A 22,056-nucleotide genomic window follows, 5' to 3' on the forward strand; every position below is an offset into this window, starting at 1 on the left:
GTAATGTAGCCATTTACAGTTGAGGAAATTGAGGTCCAAAGAGCTTAAACGGAAAAGCAGAGATTAGAGGTCACCCCCCTTTGGGTCCGCTCACTATACCAAGAAGTTTCTGCCCTTTTCCTCCAACACGCTGGTGAGTCCGTGTGCGTGCGTGACTGTGTGTGTGGTTCCTTTATTCCCTATACAGCCCCCCTTGTTCTTGTTTTCTTGATTCCGCTTTTTGGAGACAAAGTCCAGTTCTTCTCCAAGGTCTCACCATCCGCTCGCCGTCTCTCTCTGACGTCCCAAGGACAGTCAGTCACTCCTCCGCTAAGTTCGGAGTCTCCTGGGCTCCGATTCTGGTCTCCGCCCCCACCCTCCAGGTACCCCGGCCTGGTCCCTGCCCCCGCGCCCAGGCGCTCGGGCGGGACCACGGCCGGCTCCCGGGTCCCGACTGCCCTACCTGAGGCCCGCATGGCCGGGGGCGTCGCAGCCTCCGCCCATCGGCGCGCCTGCCCTTCCATTGGCTCCGCGTGCTGCCAGTCTCCTCGCTCCGTCCCGGAGGCAGGTTTTGCAGAAGCCGCAGTCCCGGCGGCTCGGGCGCAGCGCTAGAGTACCGTGGAGCGCAGATCGCGGACCCGAGCGGGCATGTCCCCGTGCGCGGGAGCACCCGTTTGCCGCCGGGCCTGGGCGGCTGTGAACTTAGCAGCGGGCTCCTGCGGCCCCGTCGCTGCCATGTAGTCGCCGGCAGGGCTCCCTGAAGTCCGGGAGCGGCAGTGCCAGTGAGCCTGAGCCCAGGAACCCGCGTCTTCCCCGGGAGGCGCTGAGTGCGCGCCGCGCCCCCGCCGCTCGGGAGGCGCTTTGGGCCTGACAGGGAAATGGGGGAGAAAGTTTCGGAGGCGCCGGAGCCGGTGCCCCGCGGCTGCAGTGGCCACGGCAGCCGGACTCCAGCCTCTGCGCTGGGCGCCGCGTCTTCTCCGGGTGCTTCCTCGGCCGAGACCTCCTCGGGCTCAGAAACTCTGTCGGAGGAAGGGGAGCCCGGCTGCTTCTCCAGAAAGCGGCCGCCGCCGCCGCCGCCGCCGCAGCCGTCGGGAGGCGCCCTGGGCGCCCGGCCGCCAGCCGCGTGGGCTCCGGCACGCGTGCTGCTGGAGCGCGGAGTCCCTGCGCTGCCGCCGCCGCCCCCCGGAGGAGCTGTGCCGCCCGCGCCCCGGGGCAGCAGCGCGTCCCAGGAGGAGCAGGACGAGGAGGTGGGCCCCGCCTTTCCCAAGCTCGCCCACTCTGGGTGCCGGCAGCCGGGCAACCCCAGCTTCCCATCCCGCGCGCAGGCGGTGGTCGGGAGAGCGCTGTGGCCGGAAGATAGGGAGGGACCCCAAGCGCTCTGCCTCGAGTCCGGGGCAACGACAGTTAAGGAGCCCCGCCGTGGGTTATTGACTTCCCTGTGGTTGTTACCCCCGTGTGTGTGTCTCCCTGTGCTGCCAATGGTGTGTTTTTAAAATGTCAGAGAAGCAAACTCCTTCGTGTCTGTATCTGCCTTGGTCGATCTGTGAGTGGATGCGATCTGGACACCTGGCGTGTCCCCACAACTCAGCTCCGATTCTCCGAAGTGGGCGTTGTTTTCCACCAAAGCACTTGGGCCGAGGGGCAGGGGGTTGAGGGGGAGAAATGGTGCCTTGGGGACAGGAGGTGGTGGGGGTGGGGGGCAGCGGTAGCCGCGGAGTTGTACGCGGGGGTTTCAGTGGCGCCAGCCCCCTGGGATCGCCCGCGGGTAATTTTGGCGCGTCCCCGCAGCGTCGGTCCTCTGAGAGAAGAGGACTACCCGCGCTCCCTTTGCGGCGCGGGCGTGCGCGCCTGCAGCTCCCGTTCAGACTTGTTTCCAGCGTGTCCAGATGAACGCTTGTCACTAAACCGAGTACGGATCGTCTTACCTTTTGCGGGGCGGAGCGGGGTGGGGGATCTGTATCTGCCCAGTTTCCTGGAAGGATGTTCCTCCAGAACTTGTGGGTCGCTTCCTGACACACTGAGCATAGGACTCTGATGTCCTCCTCGCTGCTCTCTCCAGCTTATTTTCTGCTTTTGGAGGACAGTTAAAGAAGCGTATAATTCTTCATGTCTCAGAGCCAGACTCAGTCTCAAAAAAAAAAAAAAAAAGTTTGCTTTGGACGTTTCTTGTGGGGAAGTCATCTTGATCAAGCAGGGCCACAAATAAAACATCACCCTAACATAGACTTATTGTGAAATTATTTCTTGAGTGCCAGTGTTGTATTTTCCTCATCTTGGATGGGGTTAGCTTTAGTAAATATTTGCCTTTGTCCCTTAGAGTAAGCAATCAGAGGCCAATGCCCTGGCAGTAGTCCCCAGGGCCCCCAGTCTGGAAGCAAAAACTGGATCTGGCACAAGGTTGAGAGGAGACGAGTCCTAGCCTGGCAGAGATGGAACAAGCCTTGGCTGCTTAGCTAGTTCTTGGCCAAGCCACTTGCAGTAACCATGACCCATTCCCTCATTCCTCTAAGCCCCCATTGCAAGGATCCTGGATAAGTGTCTGCAGGCCTGCTCTCTAGAACTGTCTCTGCTACTGAACTGTGAGACCTTGGGTATATTGTTTCACTCCTCTGAGGTTCAGTTCTATAATCTGTAAAAGGAGGAACTTCAAGGTAAAGTTCATTTTTACACTCATACTCCTGTTTCGAATCAGGAATTTCAGCTGAATCGATGGTTCCAAATCGATCCTAGCGGCAGGATGTCAGGAGTTTGCTGCATGCCTCACCCACCACAGAGCTACATCCTAGCAGAGATGATCAAACTCTGTACTGTCCCAGTGTTCCTCCCTGATTACATCTCCCTTTCAAGATGCGAGGCATGTGCCACGTGTTTGCCCCTTAACTTCTGCCTCCACTTCTAGAGATGAGCACACTGGCACTGGGAAGCTGGGGGTGTACCCTAACTTAATGATTCACCAGTAGATCTGGATTCAGTATTGCTGCTGGTAGAGAAGAGAGTAGTTAGTTGCTTTATGTTTTCTATTTAGCTAGGAGGGTGCTTCATGGTAAATGACATGGTCTTGCAGGTGGAGGGGAGGGATGTTGGGGAACTTCTGATCCCCATTCTGTCGCTGATTTATTGCCTGGCCTCAGGGTGACAGTGCTTTGCTTTGTTGGAATTGGATTTGATAACTTATTTCACAGGCAGTGCAGTGAGAATTGGTTGATTGAAACACATTTTGGAAAGTGGAATGATTAAATAACGTGGATCACTATTTGTGAAATCTCAGAATTACATGTAAACTGATACAGTATTGCAATTTATTATGTAACTTAACCTGTGGCATGGGATGCTGGAAATTGCCTAGGAGCAAAATCTTGACTTGCTCTGATAATTTTAAAGTGCAATGAAAACCAAACCATGTAGTTTTTTCCCCTCTTGTGGAGTAGAGGAATGATAGTCTTCGCGAAAGGGGTTGAGGTCCAGTGTGCATTTTCTGGTTCTTACACTGGCGATGGTATGGGGCAGGGGGTCTTCACTGTTTGTGGGTTTGTGGGTCTCTTTAAGGAGCAAATGAAAACTCTTTTGCCCCTCTCCTCAAAAAGCACACCAGAGGATTCGGGAATGCCAGGTGATAAGCACTCAGTTTAGTGGAAAGACGTGGGTTTGATTTCTAGCTCTGCCACCTTGACCAGTTGTGGGATTGTGGACCATTCAACTTTTGCAAATCTCAGCTTCCTACCTTCAATGGGAATAATAGCAATAAAGTTAGGCATTTTACACATGCTATCTAATTTAATCCTAGCACAGTAACTGACATATAGCATCAAATGCCAAGTAAGTGTTAGTATTTTTTAAGTTCACTTTTGATGACATTTTGCAAAATAGGAATAAAAAGTTGGGTTATCCTGTTATTTTACTGATGCATAAGTTATGTGCTACCTACTTTCAGAGAATCGGAGGCTATGTCTACTTAGCTTATACTCATAAAATGGGAATAAACCGGGAAACAGTTTTTATTTGTCTCCAGTTGTTTTGTGACAAGGCAATGCGAGTGTAATGTTATACTGCAGAAAGGCTCCGAGTATAAAGCATTAAAAGGCTTGTGTGCAACTCAAAAAATGGAATGAGGTTCATTTAAAGTTGTTATATCTAGCTTGGGGAATTGATTATTTCCAAAGATTTTTTTTTTTTTCTAACCATAACTTATTGTATCACATTTTGAAGAGCAGCAAAATTCAAGTTTCTAGTATATTATGGCAGTGCTAATTTCTTTGGCAAACTTGTTAAAACTGTTTTGAATGTATTTAGTAATGTCAACAGAGTTTGACCTATTTTTTACTTTATCTTACTGTCAACAATTGTATAAACTTAAGTCTGCCCTTAAAGCTTTTGGTGTCTTAAAAACAGTAGTTTAATGTGACAGTAATGGTAGCTTTTATGTCAAGCACATGACAGCTAGACATACAGCATGACTTTTGTTTAAGAAAACTGTATCTGACTTCTTCTCTTTCCCCAAGCCTTTGAATTTGGGGTCTGTGTGTGTTGAGTAGGTAGCACACTCATTTCTGAGAGTTAACACTGTTTAGATTGAAGGACTGTTCCCCTGACATCTCTGAGATTTGCCCTTAGGCATTCTGCCTTGTCCTTTCCCGAAACACCCTGTGATGACTTTAAGAAAGCACTTGGGTGCTGTTTGGTAACTGTCTCCACAAACTGGCCAAGGGCAGAAATTTTGTCTTTGCATGCCTAGCATGGTACGGTTAATATATTAGTAGAGGCTCAGTAAATATTTGTCGAATGAATGAGAAAAAATGGCATCTATGAAAATAGTTGCACATTTGATTGAAGGGTGTGTATGTGTATTCATTTATTTTGTCTGTTGTGAATTATGATATACAAACCTCTAGATCTCTTATCGAGAGAAACCTTGTAGATCACAGTGAGAAACGAATGGTTTTTCCAGGTAAATTTTGAACAAAGTCAAATCACTGAAGTTCCACTCAGAATGCTTTTGAAGAGACTTGTATATTAACTGTTACTGACTCTCCTTTTCACTGTGTTTATTAGAACTTGAAACGTGCAGGGATCCTTAGAATGGCAGAAAAGGGCTTAGTAATTAAAAGGATTTCCAAGTCAGCAAGAGACAACCTATTTATACTCTGCTACACTAAGGGACTTATTTTGTTGGTATAAGTTGGGAAACGGTTTCTCTTATTAACATAGGCTTGGCCGGGCGCGGTGGCTCAAGCCTGTAATCCCAGCACTTTGGGAGGCCGAGACGGGCGGATCACGAGGTCAGGAGATCGAGACCATCCTGGCTAATACGGTGAAACCCCGTCTCTACTAAAAATACAAAAACTAGCCGGGCGAGGTGGCGGGCGCCTGTAGTCCCAGCTACTCGGGAGGCTGAGGCAGGAGAATGGCGGAAACCCGGGAGGCGGAGCTTGCAGTGAGCTGAAATCTGGCCACTGCACTCCAGTCCGGGCGACAGAACGAGACTCCGCCTCAAAAAAAAAAAAAAAAAAAAACAAAAAAACATAGGCTTACAGTGATAGGATGACTTTAATTGTTCTATTAAGTGGTATATGAGCACGAGGACTGCTTTTAATATTTTGAATGTGTGTATGGGGTGGGGGGTTTCCCATGTGGTACTAATGCAGTAGATGAGTTTCTGGTGTTTGTTGGTTAAGACATTAAATAGCAAAAAGCAAGCAGGAATTCAGCAAAGCTTTTCATTGAATTTATATTTTATTAATCACAGAAGCTACATAATTCTAAAAGAGAAGTAGTGCATAAATCTTGGCATATTTATTATTTAGTCTACTTTTGGACTCTACCAAATTCAGTAAGAGCCACAGGATCAGAAAATCAGTCAACCAAAATGTATTGAGTCTGACTCTGAGACATTGTCCTGGGCACAGAGATGGTTTTGACCCCAGGAAGCTTCAACTCTAGTAAGGGCGATAGTCACTAAATACATGACTATGAATTAATTGGCTTCAAAAAGTGGCAAATAGGGAACAGGCTGTGAGGTAGCACGTGGCCGCACTTGTAACTCACTGAGTCTGGTGTTCAGGACTGAGTCACTGAGGAAGTGATCTGTGAGCTGAGACCCCCAGGATGAGCAGGAGTTAGGTGGGGGAGGGCAAGGGAAGGGATAGGTGTGATCCAGGTGGCAGGAGGCCCTGAAGCGGGAGAGAGCATGGGTCCATAGCTCTGAGAGGATTCTGAGTTGTTAGGTGTGGAGGAGAGAAGAGCATGACATCTCATGACATTTGATAGAGAAGCAGCAGCTGGGTCATACAGAGCTGTCTGGACTTTATTCTAAAGGCAGTGGGAACCATTGAAGGATTTGAAGCAAGGAAGTGACATGATCAGATTTGTATTTTGGGAGAGTCAGGAAGTATGAAGCCCACCTGCTGGTAACTGTTGGTATAGCCTAATTGTTCCAGAGTTGGAATTGATAACCTGATAAGATGTCCCTTTAGTAAATTGTGTGGGGGTGAGATGGGGTCATCCCTAGTAGCTTAGGTACTCCAAGTATATACATATACCTATGAAATACATACATATGAATACATATGAAATACGTATGAAATACAATATGAAAATACATACATATGAAATACTTTTGATCTGTTGAAGAGAACATCTTAGTGTTAATATTAATGTTACTTTTCACTGCCATGCCATTGTAACTCTAGTATTGAAGGAAAAACTTTATTGCCATGATGGGAGAGTGAGGAGAGGGCCTTGCAAATGCTCATTTCCAGAGTAAACTTCAGGGACGGATTTGCCTGGGGTGAGCATGAGGGGAGGAGGTCTGAGGTTGTACCTCTCTGTTGACAGGAAATGTGGGGTTTGTGTACTAACACGCATTACCAGAGTCTTTCTTGGATTTTCCTAAAGAGGAAAGGGTCACTACCAAAGAACGAAGGCTTTTACCCTTTCCACTTCTGGTCTGAGGTACTCCAGGGAATGTCAAATACTTACATTTTGCCAGTGTTTTAGAGCCTGTGACAAAGGCTATCCACTCAGACCTAGTGGATACAGTGCAGGAATCCAGGTGGATTTTTTTTTCTAGTTTGGCTCTGTAAGGAAGGGCATGGAAGTGGGGCATAAAGATGATAAACTGGAAAAAGAATCCATCCTCATAGGATGTGGCCCACAGTGAGAAGGGTCCATGACGTGGTGGCTTGGCCTTAGAGAAAGCTGAGTGAGGGCCAAGGGGTGTGCATCTTAGAAGAGATGATTGTATGTTTTAGATGAAAACCACCCTGTGTGTTTTCTGATTATGTTCTTACATTCTATAGTGTTGCCAGAAAGGGCTTGTGTTCTTTTCTTTCATCCCTTTAGAGTTAGCAGCCAGTGTTTCCCTGCTCTGAGGTCAGGGTCTGTAGTGACTGAGGGCACAGACTTTTGATCCTGGTTCAGCCACTTAGAGGCTGGATGACTTTGGCTAGGTTCTTATTGCTGAGGCTGTTTCCTCATCTGTAAAATGGGCATGTAGTTTTTATTCCTGAGGGTCATTATGAGGATTAATGAGATGTTTTATGTGAGTACCCAGCATGATGCCTGGTGCATAGTAAGCACTCCATAATGGTATCTGCTACTATTACTGAGTGTGGAAAACCTGGTTTATGCAGAGTATTGGTACCATCAGCACCATAGGCAGGTACATAATAAGCAGGAAACCTACAAGTCCCTTCCCTGATGGATTATGCTTCTAGCATATTTTGTTGGTAGTCCTGACAGGCTCTTTCATTCATGAGTAGGTAGATATGTAACAGTTATCCCTTTTAATTTCATGGGCAGAGCATTCCTTATGAGGTACTAACAGCAAGGCTTTATAGTATATGATTCATTAACCCTTCTATTAAGACACCGTTTCTCTTTTGCTCATGGAACCTGTTCTTAGTGATCAGTTATTAAATAATATTCTGCAAGACTTTATGAACATGTAAATTACTAGCTGCACCCAGAGATTTAGTCAGAAGGCAGTGTGTCAACCATGTGCTGGGGCTGGTGACATGACCATGTACTTCATGTCAGCTTCCTAGAATAATGATTTGGGGGATGAGAAAGGAATAGGAAGGAAATCGGGGATTGTCTGGAAGTCAACCTTGGTTCATATAAGTGTGAAAGATGGGGCAAGGCAGATGGTGTGCAGCCATCCCAACTTCTCAGAAGGGAAATTTGTTAGGAATGCAATAGAACTTTCAAAAATGCAAGGACTCCTCTATGCAGATTACCCAACACAAATTCTGTTTTGTCCCCTTTGAACAGTGTAAACATTTTGGTTTTTAAGACAAAAATGCAAATAACCTAGTAGCCCTTTTGATATAACTCAAGCTGGTGCAGTGATTGCAGTTCACTTCTCTTCCAGACAACTGGTGTTCTGCTCTATGCACTTGTTCAGGCTGACATTTACACAACTTTGAATCATTTCGTTCAAAGGATCTTGTTCTCTTTCATGTGTCCAGTATTTTGTCTGGCTTCTTATTTGGTGATGTTATTTTAGGTTAAAGCATACCAAAATACAAAATCAAGCGGAAGTCGGTTTCACCAATAGCTTCTGTGCATTTGTGTTTCTCCCTTTCTCCACCCTTCTCTCATCGCCCTCTCACCTGGTTCAGAATTCCTTGGAGGGATTGGATAAAAGTCACCTGTGCTTCCAGGGTTAGGCGAGAAAGCCAGGCCCTAAATGTAAAATGCTGGTTCAGGACTGTGGTCCTTGGTACAGACACATACTCTGAAGTCACATTTAAGTTTATGGAACTTGTGTGAAATTCCTGGTGGCTGTTCTAGCCTCCCTTAATGAAAAGCGGTCACTGCTTATTTAATGATTTGAATTCATAACTAGACACGTGTCTGCGAGACAGCTTATAAATTTGTATCCTAGGCCTGTACTCTTGCCAGCCCATCAATTCCCCTCTCAGACACAGTCGATATAATTTTGATCATGATACTTACTTCCACTGAACCTTTCAGTCCAAATGCTTTGTAATACTAGGGGGAATGATGGTAGGTGGGAGGGAAGATGGAATACTGACAAATTGAACTTCTTTTCTTAACTAATTTTCTAGGCTATCATGTGGAAAATGAAGAGTTAATTTTAATGTTCTTGGTTTGTGCTTTTGCGGTGTTTTCAATGGTCAGCAAGATCGCAAGTGCACCCAATTTAGTGTAGGTGGATGACTGTCTGTTAAACTCACATCAGGTGTTGGTCTTTTGGCCTCTTCCTTAGAACTTGGCTAGCTCCTTTTTTTTTTTTTTTTTTTTTTTTTACTAAGCTGAGAAGTTAGGTGTGTTCCTTTCTGGCTGGTGATTTTGTGCCTTTTTGTGTTTGTCTAACAAAAATAATCTCAGATTTCTTTCTTAACATTTTTCTTTTCAGGCATTTCTTCATACAGAGATGGATGTACCTGCTATAATGCAGGAAGGGCCCCACGGCCTCATCAGTGATAGGGAAACTCAGTTAAATTGGGTTAAAATTGGAAGCTAAACTATTATGTCGGTGTACACAGTCACCGAGACTGACATTCACAAAATCCTCACATTTGAAATTACTTCTTAGGGCAGTCATAGCCAGCGAAATTGCATTGTGGTATTGAAATGGAATGAAGTTGTGATGAAATCTGTTTTGTGTATAAAAGTTCAATGACTAATTCCACAAATTAGTTTATGAAATAAATTAGTTCCCTGTAAGTATATCTAGCTCCCACACAAGACAAACTCACAAAATTTGCTTTTTACTCACATACTTTTAGCTGGAGTGGCTTGATTGAAATAACCTGAGCCCTCACCTAGGCTTCATTTTAAGAGTGGCTCTGAGGATAATTAGACGCAGCCAAGAAGAGGAGGGGAGGATTGCTCTAGAGGAAAACCCAGCCCCAGAGAAAGAAATACAGAAAGGTTTTACTTCAGGAGAAGGGTTTCAGACATCCTAAATGAGTAGAATATATACCTGGAAAACCCAAGAAAATGTTGACTTTCCTGTCCTCGTGGCTCTTAGCAGACTAGTAAGTAGAAGCGTCCTGTTAAGTCTGTGCAACCTGAGCTTGAAAACTGAGGGTGCCTGAGCAGGAGGGCGAATGAGAGGAAAATTACTTGTCAAGTAAGACTCCCTTTGCCTTACATTTTGGTACTTTACTGTTCAAAATACTACACTGGTAAATTTTAATTCACATACTTTTTTATTTCCTTGGAATTACTTGGTTATTTGTTCTACAGTCATTGATCAAGTTTCCCTAAATGGCTACCCTGGGTTATTGTTGCTTGGGGAGTGAGATAGTCCCCAAAGAGCCTGTAAGACCTCTGAGGGTCAGCTTTAATCCACGGTGGTGGGTGGGTTCTCGCCACAGTGCAGATTCCCTTTTCAGAGGACAAGGGATTAAAGGGAAATTACAACTTTGAACTCGCTTGATTTTTCTCCTTAGAAACTTCAATTTCATTTTTGTTTTCAAGATTTCCACTTTTGACATTAAAACATTTCTATCGGCCGGGCGCGGTGGCTCAAGCCTGTAATCCCAGCACTTTGGGAGGCCGAGACGGGCGGATCACGAGGTCAGGAGATCGAGACCATCCTGGCTAACACGGTGAAACCCTGTCTCTACTAAAAAAATACAAAAAACTAGCCGGGCGAGGTGGCGGGCGCCTGTAGTCCCAGCTACTTGGAGGCTGAGGCAGGAGAATGGCGGGAACCCGGGAGGCGGAGCTTGCAGTGAGCTGAGATCCGGCCACTGCACTCCAGCCTGGGCGAAAGAGCGAGACTCCGTCTCAAAAAAAAAAAAAATAAAAAAAAAAAAAAATAAAATAAAACATTTCTACCTAGAGAAAGCTTAGCCTAAGTGTGTGAGCAGCCTGAGGGCAACAGTTTTAGAATTATCAGGTAAGACTGGTTGGGAAGAGTTGTGCTAGTAGAGTAACAACAATGACAATTTTGTAACATGCTAAAATCATACCGTTTTATATTCTTTTAAAGTTATTTTTGAATCACCAGTTTCTGTGTATCAGGTTACCTGTCATTCCTTGTTCTTATTCTTGCTTCTTTTTTTCTTCTTCTGTATCTTAAGCTTTGTCATCAGAACTTTAAAAAGAACACAACAAATGCTTTAGCTAGAAGATTGCAGAAAAACCTCTTGTTAAACAGAATGTTTGGGGGCAAAGCCTTTTTTGGTTACTGAATTTTATGATTCATAAAAGATTAATTTGAAAGTTCTTTTTGTTCTCACCTTGTTGCTTACCTCTTTTTCTAGAATGTCATGGTATGTTTTCCTGCCTTATTCTGTGCTGAACAAGCTATTTTTTTTTTTTAAATAATTGGACATCTTGTAGTGCTTTAAGGCTCTCTGGCCATCAATCATCTTTGAAAACTATTGAAGATGTGAAGGTAGAAAGTGAGTATAAAGGCCGGGCGCGGTGGCTCACGCCTGTAATCCCAGCACTTTGGGAGGCCGAGACGGGCGGATCACGAGGTCAGGAGATCGAGACCATCCTGGCTAACACGGTGAAACCCCGTCTCTACTAAAAAGTACAAAAAAACTAGCCGGGCGACGTGGCGGGCGCCTGTAGTCCCAGCTACTTGGGAGGCTGAGGCAGGAGAATGGCGTAAACCCGGGAGGCGGAGCTTGCAGTGAGCTGAGATCCGGCCATTGCACTCCAGCCTGGGCGGCAGAGCGAGACTCCGTCTCAAAAAAAAAAAAAAAAGAAAGTGAGTATAAAATTGTGCTGTTAACAAAAGTAGTTATCTTGATTTCTCTTTTCTCACTTTAAAAGCTGAAGTTAGCAAAATAAGTTCTGTTTTTGGAGGGTAGTGATGCATTATCTTTGTTCCTTCATTGTGCCAGGTTTTGTATATATGTTGTTAATATTTGTGGTGCTTAAAGTTTGCAAAGCCTTTTTTCATATTGCCTATTTTCCAAAGATTTCTCTTTGTAAATCTCTCCCACTGGTTTGCGAATCCCTCGGGTAGAAACTATGTCATATCAACTCAAATCTTGCAACAGGGAGGATGCATGGCGTATAGTGTGTAGTGACAATACGTTACACAAAATTGCAATTGAGACATAATGGGTGGCATAGCAACGTTCTGAACGTGAATTTACTCATTTAAGTTAAATAGTAAATGAGTATATGAATTTACTCATTTAGTTTTTACACAAGCCTTTTTGAAATTCAGTTGATAATTAAATTGGTCTACACTACCATGTTACAGCTAAGTGACCCATTCAACCTCATACAAGTGAGGATAAGAATGTAGGGAGATAGTGGGACAAGGGCAGGTTTGAGGAGATCATCAAGCCTCTTGGTCATCTCTGCATCCCAGAGCCTAGCACAGAACCTTGCATGATGTGGCACACAGTAATCAATGGCTAAATAAATGAGGATGCCATTTAGGGGATAGGTCTCTCTGCACTTAGCATAAAGGTTTAGATTAAGTGTCTGTAGGACTTTTGTTAAGGTTAGTGCTAAGACATAAAGCTGCTATAATCTTGGGTTTTAGGACATCAGTTAATGGGATGAGTGAGTTTCTACAAATGAAAGAGTTTGCCTGTAAACCAATTCTTATTTTCCTGTTGGCTTTGGGGAGTTGTATTCTGCCAGTATAATTCTTGGTTATTCATTAAAATCATACTTGTAGCAGTTAAGGCATTTTTGGCCACATGTTAAAAGGAATTATTTTGATTTCTGATGAAGTATTGACAGCAGGCTTTAACGTGTTAATGGTAATTATTAACACTTGAATAATTACTGTACTCAGTTCTCAGGGTAATGCTGCTGTGAGTGGAAATGGATTGCAGGAATTTCATCAGTAGTGAAAGTGTTGACCTGGAAATTGGGAAATCTGAACTCCTGCCTTGGCTTCTTGCTAGGCAAGTTATTAGCATCTCTGATCCTTATCTGTGATGAAATAAGAGGTCCTTCTTAGCTCCAGTTTTTTTGTTTGCCTCTTATTATAAAATATAACCTTTAAAACTTAGTTTTCATCACTCTACACTTTTTTAGAAATTGTTGATTGACGTTTTTCTTTTGACAGACTTGATAATTGGTGGTTTTCTGATTTGTCAATAGGCACCTATTCTTCCTGTCCCCCCAGCTTTATTAAAGTATAATTGACAAAATTGTATATATTTATGGTATACAACACGATGTTCTGATATATATACATTGTGAAATGAAATGATTAAGTCAAGCAAATTATACCCATCACCTCACATGTTTACTCTTTTTGTTTTTTTCGAGACAGAGTCTCTGTCACACAGGCTGGAGTGCAGTGGCACGATCTCAGCTCACTGCAACCTCTGTCTCCCTGGTTCAAGTGGTTCTCATGCCTCAGCCTCCTGAGTAGCTGGGATTACAGGCCTGTGCCACCATGCCTGGCTAATTTTTGTATTTTTAGTAGAGACGGGGTTTCACCATGTTGACCAGGCTGGTCTCGAGCTCCTGACCTCAGGTGATCTGCCTGCCTTGGTCTCCCAAAGTGCTGGGATTACAGGCGTGAACCACTGTGCCTGGCCCCACCCTTTTTTTTTTTTTTTTGGTGGAGAGAACATTAAGGTCTATATATATATTCTTGACAGGAATTCTCACAAGGACCCTTACTCATGAATTCTACCTTTCAGATAATGCTTATATAGGAAAATATGGATTACTTATGTTCTGCTTTAATTCCTTCACAATTATTTGGTATGTCTCTGTCAGTATCCCTAGCACGTGTTGAGGGTACTGTCTCACCTCCCAATCCCTGCGGAGGAGTTGGACTCCAGAGAACACCGTCAGTTCTGTGTTTGTCTTGATGCTGGAGCACTCTGCTGTGTCATCTCACCCATTCAAATGCTCAGGCTTCTGTGTGGCTTTTGAAATACTTAGATTTTTTGGATAGTCATTTTGAGCATGGCATGTCAGTTTTAGAAGAAGTCTTTTAATAGAAGACTGATAGAAGCAGCAGAGGAAAGCAGGGGGAGAATGCGAGTCTTCTTTTCAGTACAGGGTAACTTTAGAACCTATGAGTTAGGGTCTTAACTGTCTGACCTCGGACTGTCCTTTAGAAAATGCTGTGGTGTGGCTATCTGTTGAGTTGTTTTTGAAGTAATCTTAACACTAGAAGATATTGTTCTAGATGGAATCACAAAGGATGATTTTTGGTGCTAGCCCCTGGAGACTGAGTGCGGAATTGGATCTTTCTCCCTTAGATTTTTTTTTTTTTTTTCCTGCAAATCCTTGGATCAGTGGCAGAGTCTGCAGGCTCCAAACAGAAAGACTTAGGTTTGCATTTTGCCTGCTGCCAGGGATGATTTTCTTTGGGCTACATGTCACAAGTCTATCACTCCTGTGTCCTAGACCAACTACTTCTGATTTTTAAGAATTAATCTTTTAATTAAAAGGTTTGTAGGATCTTCATTGTCCTAGGCAGCCAGGGCTTTCCTGTATGTTCTGGACATTAGCTGCCCAGCCCTTAGTGGACTGAAAGTCTATTTACACAGCTAAGTTGAAATCTATCAAAACTTGTTTTTGACCAATGCACTGATTTTTTTTTTTTGCTTTTCAGACAGGTTCTGGCTCTGTTTCCTGGGTTGAAGTGCAGTGGCACCATCTCAGCTCACTGCAGCCTCTGCCTCCCAGGCTCAAGCCATCCTTCCACCTTAGCTTCCCAAGTAATTGGGGCTACAGGTGTGGCCACTGTGCCCAGCCTGATTTTTTTTTTTTTTTTTTTAACAAAGGCAGATAGTTCTCAGTTCTGGACTAACCTATTGGTGAGTTGTTTCATAAGTTTGTTTGAAAGTCAGTTGTTTGGAACTTGGAGTGTGTAGTACCATAGAAACGAATGGATGTGAAGCCAACCAAAAGAAACCACCATCTTGGCAAGCATCTGTGCTTTAGTTTCCTTTAGCACCACTACAAAGTACCACACATTTGGTGGCTGAAACAACATAAATTTATTGTCTCACAGTTCTGGTGGTTAGAAGTCCAAAATCAAGGTGTTGGCAGGGTTTTATTGGGTTGGTGCAAAAGTAATTGCGGTTTTTGCCCTTTTAATGGTAAAAATCACCATTAAAACGAATGGTTTTAAATCACCATTTAAATGAATGATGATCTGTTCCATGCCTCTTTGTCAGCTTGCAGTAGCCTTGGGTGCTCCTTGGTTTGCTGATAGCCACCTTCTCCCCATGTCCTCACATTTTCTGTCTGTACATGTCTGTCTCTGTCCACATTTCCCCTTTTTTTTAATAAGGACACCAGTCATTTTGGATTAGGGCTTACTCTAGAGACCCAGCTTAATTACCTCTGTAATCTTTGTCTACCTCCACATAGTTTTAAATGGTGATTGGGCTTCTAGATCAGCCTACAAAAGCTTAATTAGTTCCCAGGATGATAAATTCCTAGGAATGGGATAATAGTGCTAGAAATGGTGAAGACAGTAGAATTTTGAACCTGAAAAGCCAAAGGCTGTTTTACACCCTGTTTTGCCCAGAGAGGTTGAGTGAATACCTGGCCTGAGCATCGCCAGGGCCCTCTGCCTCTGTTAGTCCCTCTTGTCTCTTGGTGCAGTGCTGCCTCTAGCTTTTTGTTAGAACATGATTTCCACTGGGGCTTCTGAAGGCAGGTCTGTCTGCTCTGTAGTGTTGGGCAGTAGAGCAGCTTCTGGGGTGGATGACTGTGCACAGGTAATTCTCAACATCTGCATTCCTGCAGGAGCAGGGCCCTACCCTCCTAGGTGTTCTGAGTGAGGGAACAGGTAAGCTGGAAGAAGGAACTCACACATTCAGCCTTCACTCCCAGCCACGTTATGGCTCTGGGGAGCCTCTTGGAGACGTGTCCATGACTTTTCTTTGTCTTTAGGACATCTTCATTGGATGCCCAAGACTCCTTCACTAATGGGGGCAAGTAATTTTAACACAAAATTAAATGTCTCCTACTGCTTTTCAGCTCACTTCTAACAGGAGATGCCAGTGAAGGCTCAGAATTTAAGAGACAAAGTGGTCACTTCAGAAAATCCATCAGAATGCCTTTAAAAATAAACCAAGTGCTATCACTGGAAATAGTTACAGCCAAGGGCCCTGTGTCCATAACATTTTTTTCTTTGTGTAACAGAATTTATTTATGCAACACGTTCTAATTTGCGTGTTCTGTCTCCTGCTCACCAGCAGACTTTAAGACTTTAAATTATCTCATGGTTTTTCTTTTAGTTTAAATTCGGATAGTGGGATAGCTCCTGTAGATGAGGCTTTAAATAATTGCTATATGCCCTTGTTCCAATGAGGACCTTACACGCAAATGTGTGTTTTTAGGGACCTCTTTGTTTTTGGAACCCAAACCCACAGTTTGTGGAAGGATGTCTGCATCATTTCAATGTTTTTATTTATTACGCTGCAAGCTGCTTGTTTTCTCTCCTCTTTTCCCTTCCTCCTTCTCTCCTCCTCTCATGAGAGGGTTAATGCTGCATTGTGGAATTAGTGCAATTTGTTCTTCTAAGATATGGCACAGGCCCCATCAAAGTAGTCTATAGTCAAGTTCTAGCAATGAGAGTGATTCCTTCAGAGCCTCTCTTGATTCTCTTTAGGGATTTTCTGTGGCATTTAAAAGGAAAGTGAAATATGGGTTTTAAAAAATGATAAATACAGTCTTACCAGTTGATTTCATAATGAGAGGTGTAAGCCATTGCTGGGATACATCGGAAGGTGCTCGCTTTGTACTCCTGAAAAACCTGTAATCAGATGGTCACTGTCTTGAATTGTTAAAATACTGTTACCTGCAGTTTTTAGAAGTTTGTTTTGATATTTAAGGACATCTAAGGATGTATATTTAATTACTGCTGCTTTCTTTTCATTTGAATGAAAAGTGGTGGATTATATAACAATTGCCACTAAGGTATAGTTTTCTTTTTTTTTTGAGATGGAGTCTCGCTCTGTCACCTGGGCTGGAGTGCAGTGGCCAGATCTCAGCTCACTGCAAGCTCCGCCTCCCAGGTTCACGCTATTCTCCAGCCTCAGCCTCCCGAGTAGCTGGGACTACAGGCGCCCGCCACCTTGCCTGGCTAGTTTTTTGTATTTTTCAGTAGAGACGGGGTTTCACCATGTTAGCCAGGATAGTCTCTATCTCCTGACCTCGTGATCCGCCCGTCTCAGCCTTCCAAAGTGCTGGGATTACAGGCTTGAGCCACTGCGCCCGGCCTAGTTTTCTTAAACGTGAGTTTCATGGATGTTCAAAATTTTGTTTCTGAATGTGTAATACAGATTAATAACTTAAGTCATTACTCTTAGATCTTGGGCAGTCAGAATAATTTGAATTTTGAGGGGCAGCTTTAACAGCTTCCCACTTAGGATGTCCTAGAAAATGAGGGCTTGATTACAGCAAGGTTTTGTGTGTATGGCTTGTTTTAACCCAAATTCACAGGCTGGAGCTATATCTCTGGCATTGTTTCAAGTACTGTGGAGGTGAGTGGGTTGAGCCAAATCAACTTCTGAGGTTTAGGCTTCATTTTTGCAGTGTTTCTTTTTCTTTCCCTTGCCTGCTCACTTGACCTTCTAAAGGGCAGAAAAGGAGAACATCAGGCTGGCTGGACATCTGGGGCAGGTGTCTCAGGGCTCCTGATTCTCTTCCCAAGGGCCTTCTCAGAGTGCTGAGAAGTTGAGGAGGGTGAAGCCCAGAGCAGGCCTCTTTGGAGGTGAAGGGCTTCTCTTCTGGATTGACAAGTTCTGTAAAACCCCCAAGAAGCCAGGGTTTTGCTTTCTCAGGCTCCTGAATGGCAGCTGGCAGGGACCTCTGTGTGAAGGGACAGCTTAAGAGAGTGCCTGGACACTGCACACTCTATCTTCTGAATAGGCACACATTTCAAAATGTTTGCAAAAGCAAATTCTGGACAAGAAGAGTAAGACTTCCTTGCGTAAATAATAAGTACTGCCCCTTTCTTTCCTTTTACTAATAAGTTTCCCTGACAGCACTGCTTGCTGGCAGCTCTTCTCTACAATTGGTTGCTGAATTGCAGTGCTCAATTATCTGTGTAATAACATGCTATAAAAACATAGAAAGCCAGGAAAAAATGGTTTTAACTAAAGTGGTTGAGCCTTGAAAAGAGACACCTTGCACATTCACATCTGGACTGAAAGGAGAACATTAAATCTGTCATTAATGATTTAATTGACCGGATTTTTTTCTAAAAGGTAAAGGAAAGCATTAAAATGGAGTATGAGGCACTCAAATTACCTTCCAATACAACCAGGAGCAGTATTTGGGTTTAAATACTGCTGATTTAAAATGTTTGGGTTTTCTGATGCCATTAATGAGAAGTGATTATCTGTGGCTGTTTAGCTTTTGAAAATGTGGCTAGTGCATCACAGCATGCAGTAGGCCTCCAAGAAGGCCAATGCTGGGCACTGCACAGGTGCTTTTTGTACATTATGGCATTTAATTCCATCCTCAATCTTGCCAGTAAGGTGGGGGATATCACCATTTCCTGGTTAAGGAAAGTGAAACTTACAGAGATTAAATTTACTCATGATTCACATGATTTCAAAACCAGTGCTCTTTCACACTTCGGGTCAGTAAAAGCAGAGAAGGGCTATTTTTTTTTTTTTTTTTTCTGTTTAAAAGTTTCTCATGAATGGACGTATCGATTTATTGACAGTTACTTTTAAAAATGTAAAAGATTATGTAGAGCGTAATTGCTGAGCTGTGCCTGAATTCCTGGCTCATGAAATTGTGAGTTAAAATGAAACAGTAGTGGTTTTAAGCCTCTAAACTTTGCGACAGTCTGTAGCACCCAGTAGATAACCATACCCGTTGTTCTTTCTGTTCCTCTTGTCCACATGCATGCTCACCCTTTCTCCACAATCCACCCCTCCCCATGGTACCCCCTTGCGGAGCTTACCATTGAAGCACGGATTTGGAAAGGCCAGTGACCATGAACAAAGTAAAACATGAACGCATACTAATAAAGGGAGAAAGACGGTGCTCAGGAAGGCCAGGAATGCAATAAGCAGAATATTTAGCCTATGTTCCTGGCAGCTGGGCTTGGATAGGGAACTAGGTGCTAGGGCAGTATTTTTGGTCCCTGCTTTGACTCCATTTGAATCCCCTGTGGAGCTTTGACATTGTCTACACTGGGAGACCTTGATTCTGGGAGGAATCGGGGAGACCCCTGACTCTGCGTGTCTATGTGTGTTAAAGGCCTGCCAGGTGGTTCTGTGAGTTACCAGGGTTGTAGGAGCACTGGCCTCCTGCCCGTTGGCTTGTGGAGAAAGAGAATCTTGACTGCCGAGTGCTCTTTCCTGCCCACGGCCTTTTCTGTGCAGGAACTATGCTAGATGTTTGCACGCATCAGCCCTTTGATCCTCACAGCAAGTCTGTGAGGGTGCAGGGTAGTAGCCCTGTTTTATGGGTGAGGAAACAGGGATTTCAGAGAACTCAAGTCACTGGGTCTTCCAGTAAGTGAGAAGGACAGGATTTGAACCTGTCTGTTTTCCTTTCAAGTGTCTGACTTTGTTACTGTCTGATTTTCCCTGACCTTCTCCCTCAGTGTAACAAAGGATTTTGGACACTTGATTATACTTGCATTGTTCATGACTATTTTTGTAACATGTAGAAGACTCTAGATTTTAGTGTGCATGTTTTTGCTTAAAAGCATACTTACAAATTTATGTCACCACCCCAGCCTAACCTGTTGGATGAACATTAATGTTTCATTACAGAACTAAACACTTCCCTCTGTATTGAGGGGAGACAGACACGCTGGTTTAAAAGGCTTCAGATTAACTAGATGCGACTTTTGATGTTTACCGTGATCATTTTTGAGTGGATCTTCAAATAGCAAGGCAGCTATTAAAAGTGTTATTCCCATTAGGAATATTGTGCTTTTCATTTCTTTTAGTAGTCTGAGAATTGCTAGTGCACGTTTTATAAAAAGAAAAGGATTTTTTTTTTCTGACTTAATTTTGCTGAACTGATGGATATTTGAGTATGTGAAGAGAGAGGAAACAGAGAAGGAAGCCTGCCTCTCTCCCTTTCCAGGGCATGAGTGTCTTTCTGTGGTCTGTAAGCCCGGGAAAGAATGTTTTCCAACAAAAGCACCATTTTATAAATATAGTATTCTTTTCTTGGCAATGCACTGAATGCTGGCCTGTCACCCCGAGTCTTGTGGAGGGCAGTAGGGACAGTGGAAATAAAAGAAATTAGCAGGTGAAGAGAACACTTGTCTATCTAACACTTTTTTGTCATTTGTTAGTACTTTGTTCCTCAAATAGATGTATGGCCATTGTGAGAGAGTAACTTTTCACAGGAGGAACTATCGTAGACAGTTTTGCATTTGGGGATTTACCGGGGGTTCTGCTCCTGAACCTTTGAGCTCTAAACACATCAGGGGCTTGCTGGGTACCAAATTATGCCTGTGTCACTCTCAGAATAGGGACTTGGTGAGTGAGAGCCCCAGGGTATATGTATTTCATTCACTTGGATCTGTCAGGTCTTATCAACCTTCGTTAGGAATATTTTTCTCCCTGAAAACTCATAAAAATTCATGTTGTAATATCAATGCCTGCAGGATCCTGTGGAATTTTGTTGAGCTGCTTATACCCTTTTCTCCTAATAGAGATATAGAGAATGATACATTCTCCTCATATACACGGGTGCAAATGTGTGCTTGTGAATCTATACAGGAAGCTCATGTATGTGACAAAGTAAGTTTGTTGAGGGGAATGAAATAAACTAATTTTCCCCCCACTGAGTCAATATGACTAAGATATTTCTGTGCATAGTCTCAGAATACTCCATTCTGGGGAATATTTAAAATTTTATTAACCTTGTACATATTTTGCCAGATTCCTATTCAGCATACTTCTTTATTTTATTACCATAGTGATGCTCTGTTTACTCATATATCTGGAGAGAAAATTTAGTAGATTTAATTTACAAAGATTTATATCAAGGTCACCTTTTTGTTGTTTGAAACGATAGATTTGTAAGTTCTTACCAACACTGTATATGTACTTAGCCCTATAAAGAAAAATTATTTTATATATGTAAATATATATATAAAGTATCAGAAAAGATATATACAAGATATATAGATATAAGATATATAGACTTTATAGGATATATATTATACCAGAATTTTAGTGTTTTAAATATAGGTCTTGAATGAAAGACTTAGATTGCTTTTTATTCTTTTTTCATGGAGTAATAAGGAAAAGGGTAGTACTTAAAAATAGTTGTTACCTGATGATTATAGTTCATTGTTAGCAAAATATTCTATAGGACACATCATATCCCATTATGCTGAAGATGAAACCCTGGTATAGTAGAAGGTGGATGCTTGTGTTTTCTTTAGCACTTTCACAACAAAGCAATTATATTGTATTACATGTAAATATTTGTGAGTGGGGAAAATACATAGAAGTCTACAATACTACCTTCCCTTCTCATTAAAACCATATGAAGTTATGCCTACAAATTAAAAATATTGTAAAAGCTCAGTACAGTTTTAAATTTTCAACAAAGTTCTGTAGTACTTCTTTATTCGTAATAATAAAAAGTATCGTGTGAAATTGGTATGGGCACATTATCTCTAATACTTGCCATTAATAATGGCATTCAACCCTAACTGATGGCTTTTAAAAAAACAGCAAAGTATGCCCTTTAGTAAAACAAAACAATATGTCACATGTCTGTAGAAATGCTGTAGTAGAGAAAAATTTAGCTCTATGAGCAGTAGTCTCATTTATGGGAATGGTAATTATCTGTAAGTTGAGACTTAACATTTTTGTAGATTTTATGAGAAAATATTTGCTAGTCCTTGTTTTTCACATCTTTTTTTCCTCCTACCTCTGTGTCTGTCGATCTTTTCTCCACCTCATATGGGGACAATTCTGTTTTTACAGGTCCTGATTTCTTTTTTTTTAATGTCTCACCGGAAGTGATAACTCATTTTGTTAGAATGGTAGGGAGCTCAAAAGTGGAGGATTGTGACTTTAGTTGTGGCTTAATCAGCCCAAGCAGGTGCATTCTAAGTAAAAGAGATACTGTTTTAATGCAAATGTCCCCCCTAATTCAGAGAAAGGGAGACATGTATAGGAAATGACACAGCCGTTAAGTCAGAAT

At 43.1% G+C, this 22,056-nt stretch overlaps 1 protein-coding gene across 7 annotated transcripts in view; it reads left to right on the top strand.

Moving 5' to 3' along the window:
• The first annotated feature begins 560 nt into the window (after positions 1-560).
• Positions 561-22,056, top strand: part of MAST4 (microtubule associated serine/threonine kinase family member 4) — a 595,073-nt gene continuing 573,577 nt past the window's right edge. For all 7 annotated transcript variants that reach the window (XM_033179737.1, XM_033179738.1, XM_033179742.1 and 4 more), the window contains exon 1: positions 561-1,226. In XM_033179737.1, the coding sequence (XP_033035628.1) occupies positions 858-1,226 (369 nt within the window). In that variant the 5' untranslated portion in view covers positions 561-857. The remainder of the gene's footprint in view (positions 1,227-22,056) is intronic.

Source organism: Trachypithecus francoisi, unplaced genomic scaffold (assembly GCF_009764315.1).
Source record: "Trachypithecus francoisi isolate TF-2019V2 unplaced genomic scaffold, Tfra_2.0 Lachesis_group2, whole genome shotgun sequence".
In the NCBI taxonomy this organism is placed as follows: domain Eukaryota; kingdom Metazoa; phylum Chordata; class Mammalia; order Primates; family Cercopithecidae; genus Trachypithecus; species Trachypithecus francoisi.